This window comes from Dromiciops gliroides, chromosome X (genome assembly GCF_019393635.1).
Source record: "Dromiciops gliroides isolate mDroGli1 chromosome X, mDroGli1.pri, whole genome shotgun sequence".
Taxonomy (NCBI): domain Eukaryota; kingdom Metazoa; phylum Chordata; class Mammalia; order Microbiotheria; family Microbiotheriidae; genus Dromiciops; species Dromiciops gliroides.
This window is the reverse complement of record NC_057867.1, coordinates 31494206-31507714: the sequence shown is the minus strand read 5'-3', so window position 1 is coordinate 31507714 and position 13509 is coordinate 31494206. Positions and strand designations below refer to the sequence as shown.

Here is a 13509-nt window from a genome sequence, read left to right as displayed (position 1 = left end):
ACGTGTCAAAAGACACCGGGCGTTGAGGAAACGACTTAGAACAAGGGGGCCAGGGTTAGTCCAGTGCCAAACGCAATGCGAATTTGGAGTCATGCCTCGTAGCTGGGAGCTGCCATATTTTTTTTTCCGCCCCTCAAAACAAACATGGCGGCGGTGGAAATACCCGGATGAGGATGGTCAAGTTTGTGGGAAGGAAAGCGGGCGTAATGTGGGTTCATTTGAAAACAAACATGGCTGCGCTGGTGCAAGTGCCAGGATGTGGCATCCCTAGCTGCCGGTTGCCAAGGGTGCTCAGGAGGGGAAATGGGCATGCAATTGAGACATACGTGTCACCACCTTCCCACTTAGAGGGCCTTCGTTGCTTTCAACCCAGATTCAGGCGGGGGTGGGGGGAGCCGAAGCAACGGGCCGCAATTTGATACGAACGTAGCTCGGTGGCCTGGGAGCCGCCATTTTAGCTCTTCAAAACAAAGATGGCAGCCAGCTGCCCATGTGGAGCTCCCCGGCTCCACTTCGGCTGAAGATGGCCGAGGCGGACGCCACGCCGCCCGTCCTTGCGCCTGACTTCGGCGACAGAGCTCGTCCCCCCAAACGGAGACCCGGCGGAGGCCGGAAGGGCGGCTGGCTTATTGGCTCCTTCTCACGCCTCTTAACAGGGAGACGCCATTTTGGCCACTCCCTAGGGCCGCCCTCCCCGCCCCCGCCTCCCTGCGCTGCCAACAAAGATGGGGGCTGCAGAAGGGTGCTCGACCGTTACTCCTCCCTTCCCGCCACTCCCCTGCTCCCCGCCACGCCTTAGGAACCCTGGATTTCCCCTTTTAGGGAAGAAAATGGTGGTCTTGGAACCCTGTCCGGACTCCTCTTTCCCGCCCCCTCCAGCCCCCCCGGCCATTTTATTGCAAGTCCCAGTAACGTGCATCGGCCGGGCTCAGGGCCACTTCTAGAAATAAGTGGGTCAATAAGTTATAGAAATATGAGGGGAAGAGAAAGAAGGAATAGAGTCTCGGGGAGAAGGCGGAAGCCTCAACTAGCAGAATTCCTGCGCGCCAACTAACTAGGCGGAGGGGGAGGGGCGGAGGCCGTGAGTGACAGGCCGCCATTTTCTCGAGCTCGCTTCCCTTCCCCGGAACAAAAATGGCGGCATGGGCCCCGGATGTTGGCGGATGGGGAGGGGCACAGAGGGAGTAGAACGCGGTCCAGGTCCCGGGCCGCCCCTCGTCCCTCCGTTGGGCTGCTCCCACTCCTTCGTGAGCTCGGGGGCGGGGCAGGGGTGGTGGGTGGATGCTTTCTCAGGAATTTCCCCTCATCAGTGTTCGGCGAATCCCCGTTCTCCTTTCAGCCACAGGCACCATTATCTTCCCCCCTAGCGACAGCCTTTCCTCCGGCCAACTTTGCCTAGCAACAGAGATTCTCACACCCCCCCCCCAAGCTCTGCGCATGCGTCCATGACAGTCTCAAAATGTAACAATTTTCGAATTCGAACTTCAAGCTGGGACCGTCTTCATCAAGGACTGTGGTCGGATCGGGCGCTCCAGGAGCGCTCGGCGGCCCGTCCTCATTTTTGACGGGCGGGTAAAACTTAGACGGAAGGGAAGGGAAGCTCGGAGGGGCTCCGTGGGCCACCGCCGCCTCCTCCTCCTCCTCCCTCCTCCCTCCCCGTGACTGAGGTGAGTCCCTCCCACCGCAGGCCTGTAGGACCGGAGCCCAGGTGAGGTAAGCTTGGGCCGCCTCGCAGGCGGCGCTGGGCCGCTAGAGGCCGCCCTTGCTCTTGGGGCGAGGCCAGCCCGCCTTCCTTCCAGGCCGCAGTGAACGCCGCCCTCCTCCCGGCCGGCCTCCGGGACCCGGGAATTGGCCCTGGAGCCCTGCCCCCGGGATAAACTGGCTCCCCGTTTAGCAGAGTCTCTGAGGGGGAAACCCCTGAGCCTTCCCCCCCTCCCCGGATCCCTCCCCCGCCTGCCCCAACCCCGTTAGCTACAGCCGGCTAACTGACTGACGTAATCCCCTCCCCCGTCAGCCGAAGCCCGCCCGGGGAACCGAGGGAAGCCCCGCCCCGTCGGCTGGTGCGGCAGACCCAATGAGGTATCCGCCTCCTTGGGTTAGCTGGAGGCTCGAGGTAGCTCGGCGGCCCGCTGACGTAAGCCCCCTTCGGTTAAGTGGAGTCCGCGCGCCACCCCCAGGGTGGAGCTGACCCCCTGCTGGGCTAGCCCCCCCCCTCCCCCGGCCTCTTAACTTGAACTTGGCCGGTCGCCCGAGGTGCCGCTCCTTCTCGCCCACGGGAAGTGGGGCGCCGGTGGGGGGCGACTCAGTGCCCAGCAGAAAAGTGATTTCGAACGTGCCTGCGGGGAGATGTGGATGGGGCAAAGGTTTGGGGCAAGCTTGAGGAGTGCCCGTGGGGGGCGAGGAGTTCCGATCACCCGACACCCAACTAAAACAGTCACTAGATCTTGCCTTAGAAGTGACCATTTTGAGTGCTGGCTGAAGAATGCATGAAAGAGGCCATGAGGGAAGGGGGCGGGGGCGGGGGCGGGGAGCGAGAGCGAGAGAAGGAGGGAGGCCCGTTAGAAGCAGCCTCACTTTGAATAAGGGTTTGAAGCCAGGATACTGTAATGAAAAGAGCCCTGACCTAGGCACAGGAGACCCCCTTCCACAGATACCACACCCCTTGCAAATGAAGCACTCACTAATGATTTGACTTCTGAGTGGTGCTTGTGGAAACCGAGGGAGTCACACTAGATTACCTGAGATCCCTTGATTCACACTCTAAATCTATCATCCAGTCATCCAGGCTCCATGTGCCCTCCCCCCCAAAACCATCCGTAATCAACAGTGGCCAAGTTAGAACTTTTCTCTCACTTTTCTCTTTTCTCCTTGTACCTAGGAGCCTAGGTTGCTCCCATTTGATTATTTCAGCAGCAAAGGTAGCAAAAAAGAACACATGCTTGGCTGAGTTCAGCTCTCACCCGTATCTCAGGAAACTTCCTTACCAACAGGCAAGCTTGGGTTTCCGGGAGTGAACAGTTGGGGGCTTCAGGGACAGCCCAGTATTATCCTTACCACCACCCCCTTTCATTCCTAGAACTTCAGATTTCACTTCATTTGTCCCAGGATCCTGGTTTGGCTGTATGTTTAATATGAACTAGGTCTTCAGGTTGAGGTCTCTTCATCTGCTAAAATGGGAGGAGGACACAAGACTAGGTGCTGCTGGGAAGTTCGAAAACAGAGGAGTTGGTGATATAGAAATAAAGACATATTTAGGGACAGAAAACGACAGGAAGGGAAGTGTGAAGGTGGGCTGAAATCCAAGAACCTGAAATAAAGGGGGCATGTCAGCAGAAGAGAAGTGACAAGTCTTAACTGTGGACTCCAGGATAATTTCCCTGAAGAAAATTGGAAGGGACTTCTTTCCAATGCTTTGATGCCCAGCTAAAGCAGATCACCAAAGGAAGGCTCACTCAAATCCTAGTAAAGAATCCAAAGGGTCTAGCAGGGGAGAGGATGAGAAAAGGCAGTGCAGACATGTAAAATGATCACCCCAAAGGGGATCTGTAACTGAATGTGCTGAGGAAGAAAGTTTAATGAAGACATTACCTCAGATTCCCCATGTTTAAAAAATGCAACTAATAATACACTAAATTTTGATTTACTGGAATCTTTAATGGGAATTTTTTTCTTTTAGGGGAAACGGGCAACTGACAAGAAAACCATCTTCATTCAGGGATTTAGGAGCCTAACTTTACAGGGTCAGTACATGTTCAGCCCAGTCTTCATCATCTTTAGCCACCATCTTATGTGATGATAGTGATCATTGAAACCCCGCAAAATCTTGAATCTTTAATACAAAATGTTCAAGATATATATATTATTACTAAAACATGAAGGTAGATACTAATTTGTAAATACTTTCTTTTTTTTTCCTTCTTTTTTTTTTGGGTGAGACAGTTGGGGTTAAGTGACTTGCCCAGGGTCACACAACTAGTAGAGGCCGGATTTGAACTCAGGTCCTCCTGAATCCATGGCCGGTGCTCTATCCACTGCGCCACCTAGCTGCCCCCCAATACTTTCAGCTTTAGTTGAAGCCTAAATGGTTTTTGTTTGTTTGTTTTGGGTTTTTTTTTTTTTTTGCAATCAATAGGGGTTAAGTGACTTGCCCAGGGTCACACAGCTAGTAAGTGTTAAGTGTCTGAGGCCAGATTTGAACTCAGGTACTCCTGAATCCAGGGCTGGTGCTCTATCCACTGCGCCACCTAGCTGCCCTGAAATGGTTTTTAACACAGATTTTCTTGTGTATTCAACTCCATTCTCTTCTTCTAGCTCTGGAAGGCTGAATTGCCAAGAGCAGTGAAAGGTTAAGGGACTTGTCCAGGGTCACACAGCCTGGATATATAAGAGGTGGGACTGGGATAGATCCCCACTTGGCTCCAAGGCCAAGTCTCTATGTGCTAAGCCATGGCTGCCTCATAGGATAATAATAACAATAATGATAATGATAATAATAATAGTAAATTGAAAACTATATAGTACCTGAAGGTTTACGAATTTATTTTATTTTGGGGGGGTGAGGTGGAGCAATGAGGGTTAAGTGACTTGCCCAGGGTCACACAGCTAGTAAGTATCAAGTGTCTGAGGCTGGATTTGTTTTGTTTTGTTTTGGTAGAACTACTTAATGCCTAACAATTCTAGGTAGTCCCCTGAATAATAAATAAAATTCCCAGATGACTAAAGCCAATTCCCTTTTTTTGTTCTTTGCTTAATTTTTTATTAATATCTTTTGTTTTTGTGTCACCCGTATTTCCCAGCATCTCCCTTCCAGAGAGCCATTCTTTGAAAGAAAGGATAAAAAGGAGAGGAAAAAAAGTTGAGCAAAACTAACCAACACATCAAACAATTCATGCCAAGGCACGAAGTGTTCCATACCCTTAGTCTTTGACTTTTGCCAAGGAAGGAGTGAGGTGCCTCTTTTCTCTTTTGAGAATATGAACTTGCTTCTTTGAAGCTCAATAAAGATGGTTTTATTTAAGCCATTTTGAATAGAAATATTTCTAAAATATGGCATACTTGGGGGCAGCTAGGTGGTGCAGTGGATAGAGCACCGGCCCTGGATTCAGGAGGACCTGAGTTCAAATCCAGCCTCAGACACTTGACACTTACTAGCTGTGTGACCCTGGGCAAGTCACTTAACCCTCATTGCCTCCCCCCCCCAACCCAAACAAACAAACAAAAAAATATGGCATACTTCCCTAGTATGTCCTTAAAGTACAGTCAGTTCCTGACTTACATAAGGTTGTGTTTTGTAAGTTTGTAATTAAGTTAGAACTTGGAAGACATTGCCACAAAAGAATATGAGGTTCCCACAACAGTCTACTTAGTAACAGATTTGAAAAATATTATTGTACTGATAGTAACTGGACCCTAGTTACAATGAATAAGAATGTTTCTGTGGCAAAATATTTGCAGAATCCCAGCCTGGGCTTCCAGGAGCATATTTCAGAAGCCCTTTCTCCTGAGCTGATACCACTCTAGCGTCTGGCTCACAGTCCCCTGCAGTAGGGACTCCAGATCCAAGAGCCCTTGGGTGGTTTTAAGGAGGTAGGGGTGTGTGTGTGTGTGTGTGTGTGTGTGTGTGTGTGTGTGTGTGTGTGTGAAGGGGGGGAGAGAGAGAAAAAAGAGGGGGGGAGAGAGAGAGCGAGAGAGTGCTCAAATGCAAGCACAATGACAAACAGGACCTCAAGGGGACTGAGGGGAAGGTAAATAGCTTTGGGGGCATGACACCTTTTGCTAGTGGGAACTCTTTAGGGACACTTGCCCTTGGGAGGCAGCTCACTTTATTTTCTTCTCCCTCCCCCTCCCCTGGGAATTAGCCCCACCAGTTTCTCTGGGGATGCACCATCGCACCTGTGCTTTCCAATCAGGTTTCTCTCCTGTAGTGGCTCAGTCATCCTAGGACAGAGTGCAGCCTCACAAATGCCCCTTTTAAGCGTTGTTTTTGTTTTTGTTTTGCAGGGCAATGAGTCACGCAGCAAGTAAGTGTCTGAGGCCGGATTTGAACTCAGGTCCTGAATCTAGGAGCCTTTTAAAGTTTTGTAAGGTATTTTATTGTTGTGGTTGTTCAGTGGTTTTAGTCACATCCAACTCTTCCATGTGGTTTGCCATATTTCCTCCTCTGGCTCATTTTACATATTAGGAAACTGAAGCAAACAAGGTTAAGTGATTTGCCCAGGGTCACTCAGCTAGTAAGTGTCTGAGGGCAGATTTGAACTCAGTTCTTCCCCACTCCAGGCCTTGCACTGTATCCGCTGAGCCGCCTAGCTGCCTGTTTTACTGCTAACAGCTTGCACAGAAAGGGGCTAAACTAAGGATCATGATCCTGAACCATCTGGTCCTAGGCCAGTAGAGCCGGGCAGGACCTTAGAGAGAATACAGCCTACTGAGCTCATTTTAGAGATGAGGAAACAGGGGCAGATAGGTGGTGCGGTGGATAAAGCACTGACCCTGGATTCAGGAAGACCTGAGTTCAAATCCAGCCTCAGACACTTGACACTTACTAGCTATGTGACCCTGGGCAAGTCACTTAACCCTCATTGCCCCTCAAAAAACAAAAAACCCAAACCCACCATCTTTAGCTGTGAAGCTTCAGCATAGTGCTTTCTCTTAGCCCTGGGATCAGAATTTGGTCCTTTTTCCTACTGGGGTACTCTCAGTCTTCCAGAGATGATTCCAAGAGATGTTTTTATTTCCATTAGCAAATTACCTGTCCTTTTCCTGGCCCAAGCCACTTCCATATTAAGGAATTTCTAATGTTACCTTTTAGAATTTTTGTCTGGGAAAGATAGGCTTGTGTTTCCTGTTCTGTTCTCCAGTGACAATACCAAAACTATTTATAGCCCGAAAGGGGAAAAAACCCAACCAGTTGTCATGAAGCAAACTTACGCATTTCTTGCTTTGGTTTTGTGGTTAATATACTTGAGGAGCCAGGATAAAGGAAAGAGTGACCAGGGGCTTCCTACATACCCGGCTATTGGTCTTCTTGATAATGTGGCAGTGTTTGCTCTGTAGAACATTAGGAGAAAAATGCACACACAGACCTTTTGTCCATTAGGCAGCCAGTAACTTGATATTTATTTTATTCTGTTTTACATACTTTGGCTGCATATACACTGAAGTCTCAGCTTCTCTCACATGGTCTGGTGGCTGCTTTTACGTACAGGAAACTACTTAAGCAACCAGCTCTCCTTATAGTCATCATGTGTTTGCTATAGCCTCCAAAGGAATAATTTCAATTTCAGTGTCTGTCCATGATGGGGCTAGGTAGTCCTGATGTGAACAATACTGCTTTCTCCAGTCCCAAGGAGGGGGCTTGAACTCCCCAACCATTTTGAGCTTTGTGAGCTTTGGGAAACAGAAATACCTCAGAGGATTTGACTCTGGGTAGCAACTCCTCAATGGGGTTCACTTACTTAGGGCAATAGGCCCTCCCCCAAAGAATATCTCTTTTCATTATTTTTCCAGTGCCTGAATTTTTTTTTTCACTTGTTTGGGTTTTGTTTTGTTATTGGATTTTTTTTTAGGTTTGTTTTTGTTTTTTTGTTTTTTGCTTAAAATTGTACTGACCAGATATTTGGTTGGTTTAAAAAATATCCTTTAAAAACAAAAACCCAGATGACTGGTAAAGTTAAGAAGATGCTATATTCACACTGAGGAAATGGAAATGTTGATGGGGGTGGGGAGGGAAGATGAGTGATTGTGAAGTTTAGAGTAATTTGTGAAGGAAAGCTGATGTGAGTGGGATGCTTTACTGTTAGACTTAGGGCATTGGGATTGCATCGGATAGCAGTCTAAGGAGAGAGGGCACCAGGAGGAAAAATAATTTAAGCTTTTCCCTATGCTTAGGTCTGATCAGAAAAGAGGCAGAAAACCCCCTTCCTCCTAGGACCCAGGATTTAGGCTACTACTGTAATTCAATTGTATTACGAGTTAATAAGCTTTTGTGGGCTGTCCTGGGAGCTTTGCCACCATTTGTAATGTTGTTTCCATGAGAAAAGGAATTCCAGGTTCTGTACAACACAACCCCCCCCTCCCCCGAACCATAACTGGTTTATAAGCTAGGCACTGCCTTACATTGGCGTGTTTGAAAGAAGAAACTGAAAGAAATAAGTCTGGACCTTCCTTGCCAAAAATATCAGTGATACACACTTATGTGTATACATCTATCCAGTTATCTACTTATCTACCTGATTGCTAGGTGGCACAGTGAATAGAGCAATGGCCCTGGAGTCAGGAGGACCGGAGTTCAAATCCAGCCTTAGATACTTGACACTTACTAGCTGTGTGACCCTGGGCAAGTCCCTTAACCCTCATTGCCTTGAACATCTGAGGCCATCTCCAGTTGTTCTGATGGATATCTTGCCACTGGACCCAGATGACTCTGGAGGAGAGAGCAAGGCTGGTGACTTTGCCCAGCCCTCCCTCACTTCAATCCAATTCAGTGCAGGTCATGACATCACCCCAGTGTCACAGTCCTTTTCGAGAAGGAATGACAAACAACAAAATCTTGTGTAATTATTTAAGTAATAGAACAGAAAACCAAAAAGTTTAAAGTCTTCTACAGATAGGAAAATGAGACTATGAGCTTGATGGGGGGGGGAATGAGATATTTTAGATGTTGTAGGAAAGAAACTGATAAAGCTTCTAAGAAAATAAAGACTGGGTATCATGAAAGGAAAAAAACAAAACAAACGAAACCTAAATATTTTGTATAGGCTTAGTTTCACTTTTGATTTTTTTTCCAGTTATGAAAAAGTGAGGGATTAGCAGGACACTATGTGGACAGACGCTCACTCTTGGTTCAGTAATATGAAGTGCGAGGAATAACCTGAAAAAGGGTAGGAAGTTTTCTCTCTCGGCACCAACCAGCTGCCACAGCTTCTGTCTGTGAGAAAACTCAGAAGGTTCAGTTTATTAAAGCCTTTTTCCTGCAGATGTAATTGGAGGGGTAATGTTTTATAACGGACCTTTGATTTAATTCAGCAAGAATGAACCAAGGTTTCTATTTGACTCTAATAAAGATTTGCACTGATTGTCATTACAGATGATTCCAGGGTGTTTCCAGGCCTTGACCCATGTCTGTTTTGCAGCCTGCTTATGCATGATCACTGTCCATATGGGACTGTTCGATGATATCTTCACTGAAGTTGGTTATGAGTATTATGCAGAGGTGCCAATTGAACATTACCCTGCCTTTGTAGCCATGCCTTTCAATTCTATCATTAATTTGGGCTACATTCTTTTGGGCTGCTACTGGTTGCTGAAAAATAATCAAGTCATAGGGAATGACAAAGATGTGAGACAGACCCGTTACTTGAAAGATGTCTTTGCAAGCATGGCCCTGCTGTATGGTCCTGTTCAGTGGGTACGCATCTGGACCCAAACTCACCACTCTGCTATTCTAGACCAGTGGCTTACCTTGCCCATTTTTGCTTGGCTAGTGGTATGGTGCCGCTATTTAGAGGCTGGTTGGCATCCCTGGTCATTCCTTTTTATTGAGTGTGTGTCCCTAGCCAGTTATAGCTTTACCCTGTTGCACTATCTTGCATTTGATATAATCCTATCACTTCACATTCTCACTGCTGTGTGGAGCGCCATACGTGTGCACCACCAATATGGAAACAAGATCTCTGCTGTATATATCAGCCTGGCTTTGCTATTTTGCATGGGCTTTATTGTCCTTAAACTGGCTGACCACTGGCTTGCTAAGTGGCATATCTTCAGGGAACTGACTGGACACTTCTGGTCTAAATTTTGTGACATCATGCAGTTCCACTTTGCATTTTTGTTTTTGACATACTTAAGCACTTCCCAAAGATGCTGTCTTGAGAATAAGAATATTTAAGTGGGCTACAAAAGCTTCTATCTTAAGTGTTTTCGTTAATATATCAATTTGAAAAACAGTTTTCCAGCCAAGGATATACATCTATTTCATGTTTGTGCTTGATTCATTTCCTTGTTTTGCTTCTCTTATCCACGTTTTTCATGGCCATTAAAATAAAATTTGTTAATCAAAAAAAAAAAAAGACAACTCTTCTTTATTACAGATGACATCAAGATTACACTTGGATCTTCTTGACCTACACTATTATGGCATCTAACAAGTGAATAACAAAACAGCATCACTAGTCTTTCACATTTATTAGAAATATACAGATATCTATTTATATGAGAAATAGATAGGCTTATGTATAGTTCCTGCAAATCTATTCCAATCAGCATTTATTCAGGGCCAACTATATGTAGGACACTTTTTTTAGATATTAAAAAATGAAGTAGTTCCTACCCTCAGGGACCTTTGTGAGTAGTGAGATGTGGGTGGGTTTCTTAGTCCATCTTCCTGCATACTTTCCCTGGAAACGAAGCATAAATTAGGGAGGGCAAGAATTCTGCATTCTTTAATCATCTACCTCTCACATAAGGTACTGGACACATCGTAGGGACCCAGTAATTAACTGTTTGCTACAAAGACGAATGGATGAATAAATGAAAGTTCAGTCAATGGCATGGGGCAGCAATATGGTAGGCTGAGGCGAGAGGAGAAGTGGGTGGGAGGCTGATAGAGCAGGTAATCGTGGCTTTGGATTGCTTGAATGGATGTTTTAACAATTTCCAGTTGCCTGGAACTGGAAATTCCATCCATGTGAATGCAGAAGTATGTGGCAGAAACAAAATACATTTCTGAAAGTGTTCAGTCGATTCAGTTATGGCTGGCCCACACTGTCCATGGGGTTTTCTTGGCAAAGATACTGGAGTGCTTTGCCATTTTCTTCTCTAGTGGATTCAAGCAAACAGGATGAAGTGACTTTCCCAGGGTCATCCAGACAATAAGTGGATTTGAACCAGAATCTTCCTGACTTCAGGGCTGGCGCTCTATCCACTGAGTCACCTAGCTGACGCCTGCATTTCTGAAGTAGGCTTTAGAAAAATTCCGATGAGCGAGACATTTCAACATTGCCCTTACATGGTGCACGTTGATGGTCTCCAAAATGTTTTTAAGCATGAACCTCAGGGCAGCTAGGTGGCGCAGTGGATCGAGCACTGGCCCTGGAGTCAGGAGTACCTGAGTTCAAATCTGGCCTCAGACACTTAACACTTACTAGCTGTGTGGCCCTGGGCAAGTCACTTAACCCCGATTGCCTCACTAAAAAAACAAAACAAAAAAAAGCATGAACCTCCAGAATGTTTATACTTATAAACTATATACCTGGGACAGCTAGGTGGTACAGCAGATAGAGCACCGGCCCTGGAGTCAGGAGGACCTGAGTTCAAATCCGGCCTCAGACACTTAACACTTACTAGCTGTGTGGCCCTGGACAAGTCACTTAACCCCAATTGCCTCTCCCAAAAAATAAAATAAAATGAAATAAACTATATACCCATACTATTGTACTAATAATTATGTACATTATGAAATAGAGGTTTTAAACAGATGAGATGAATAGGATTTGATCCTAGAGTCAATAGTGGGCCACTGGAGTCCAAATAAGTAGGGTGAGACGTTTAGAATTGTACTTTAGGAAAAATCACTTTGGTGGAGGTTGAATTGCAGTGGGGATAGACTTGAGGCAGGGAGACCAATTAGATGGCTGCTCTCATGGACCAGGTGAGAGGTGATGAGGATGTTGGAGAAAAGGGGACAGATACAAGACATGTGGAGGTAGAAAGGACAAGATTTGAAAACTGACTGGATAAGTGGGGTGGAGGGAGGGAGGAGTGGAGTACAACTGAGGGATCATGGTACCCTGGGCAATACTAGGGCAATTTGGGAGAGAGGTGTGTTTGAGGGGAAAGATAATGTAATGAGATGTAGGATCTCTGGCAACTCTCCTGTGCTGCTGCTGTTTGTCCTGCATTTTTTTTTTTTTAGTGAGGCAATTGGGGTTAAGTGACTTGCTCAGGGTCACACAGCTAGTAAGTGTTAAGTGTCTGAGGCCGGATTCGAACTCAGGTACTCCTGACTCCAGGGCTGGTGCTCTATCCACTGTGCCACCTAGCTGCCCCTGTCCTGCATTCTTGAAGAGGACCATGACATTGGGGTGATGTCATGACTTACAGTGAATTGGATTTAAGTGAAGGAGGGCTGTGCAAAGTCACCATCCTCACTTTCTTCTCCAGAGCCATCTGGGTCCAGCAGCAAGATAGACATCAGGACAGGCAATTGGGGTTAAGTGACTCGCCCAGGGTCACACAGCTTGTACGTGTCTGAAGTAAGATTTGAACTCAGGTCCTCCCAACTTCAGGGCCAGTGCTCTATCCACTGTGCTACCTAGCTGCCCACCCACCATGCTTGCTAACCCAAAATGAAAAGGGCTGGGGAGGTGTTGAGAGGGGCAGGTCTCTTACCTGTCACTGACTTAGCCAAAAAGTAACCTGGAGGTCAGAGTGGGTATGCTAGGGGTGGGGCAGGGCATTTTCCTAATTACTTCTATACAAGCTGCTGTGAGTGCCCAGAGGGAAGTTGGGAGCTTGTATGGCAGAGGGAATTGGGGAACGTTGGAAGATAAGGGTTGGCTCCTCCCTTCCTTTCCCCTCCTGGGATGATAGTCATGTTCCCAGCCTCTGATTGGTCAGGCCTTGGGCTTCTACTTGGGAGACTGATGGTATAGATGACAATTGGAAAGTTACGAAAAGCAGTTTTCCAGGGTAGCTAGGTGGCGAAGTGGATAGAGCACTGGCCCTGGAGTCAGGGGGACCTGAGTTCAAATTCAGCCTCAGACACTTAACACTTACTAGCTGTGTGACCCTGGGCAAGTCACTTAACCCCAATTGCCTCACCAAAAAAAGAAAAGAAAAGGAAAGGAAAGAAAAGAAAAGCAAAGCTGTTTTCCCTATAGCCCAACAGTCTACATAACTTCCCTCCCCCTCCCCTAATGCTTATAGCTTTTTTTTTTTTCTTTCTTTTTGGCAGTCAAGAAAGGATGGCTTGGAGTGGGGAGAGACTTGAGGCAGGGAGACCAATTAAGAGGCGGTTGGAATCTAAGGAAGAGGTGAAGAGGGCCTGAGCTAAGATGGTATCTTTGAGTGTAGAGCAATCAAGTCAACAAGCGTTCATTAAACACTTCCAATATACCAGGCACTGTGTTTAGCACCAGGAATACAAATACAAGCAAGAAGGACAACAGTCCCAGCCCTCAGGGAGCTTACATTCTTTTTTTTAAAAATAGTATTTTCTTTTCTTTTTTTCCCCAATTACATTAAAAGATAGTTTTCAACATTCTTTTTTTTTTTTTTTTTTGCAGGGCAGTGAGGGTTAAGTGACTTGCCCAGGGTCACACAGCTAGTAAGTGTCAAGTGTCTGAATCCGGATTTGAACTCAGGTCCTCCTGAATCCAAGGTTGGTGCTTTATCCACTGCCCTACCTAGCTGCCCCTTCAACATTCATTTTTGCAAGATTTCGAGTTCCAAATTTTTCTCCCTCCCTCCCTTCCCTCCCCCTTCCTCAAGACAGCAAGTAATCTGCTATAG

General features: G+C 46.8%; 1 protein-coding gene across 5 annotated transcripts; it reads left to right on the top strand.

Annotated features, from left to right (window-relative positions):
• Nucleotides 1-1284: 1284 nt before the first annotated feature.
• On the top strand, nucleotides 1285-10027 carry TMEM187 (transmembrane protein 187). 5 transcript variants are annotated; one of them, XM_043974810.1, is made up of 5 exons: nucleotides 1285-1667; nucleotides 3677-3740; nucleotides 5455-5586; nucleotides 6001-6085; nucleotides 9086-10027. In XM_043974810.1, the coding sequence occupies exons 4-5, from the start codon at nucleotides 6005-6007 to the stop codon at nucleotides 9884-9886; spliced, it is 882 nt and encodes a 293-aa protein (XP_043830745.1). In that variant the 5' UTR covers nucleotides 1285-1667; nucleotides 3677-3740; nucleotides 5455-5586; nucleotides 6001-6004; the 3' UTR covers nucleotides 9887-10027. The 5 variants fall into 5 exon arrangements, with proteins under 5 accessions (XP_043830745.1, XP_043830742.1, XP_043830741.1 ...); XM_043974807.1 differs by lacking the exon at nucleotides 5455-5586 and adding an exon at nucleotides 2879-2990 and having other exon boundaries at nucleotides 1286-1667; XM_043974808.1 differs by lacking the exons at nucleotides 1285-1667; nucleotides 5455-5586 and adding exons at nucleotides 2031-2134; nucleotides 2879-2990.
• Nucleotides 10028-13509: the final 3482 nt, after the last annotated feature.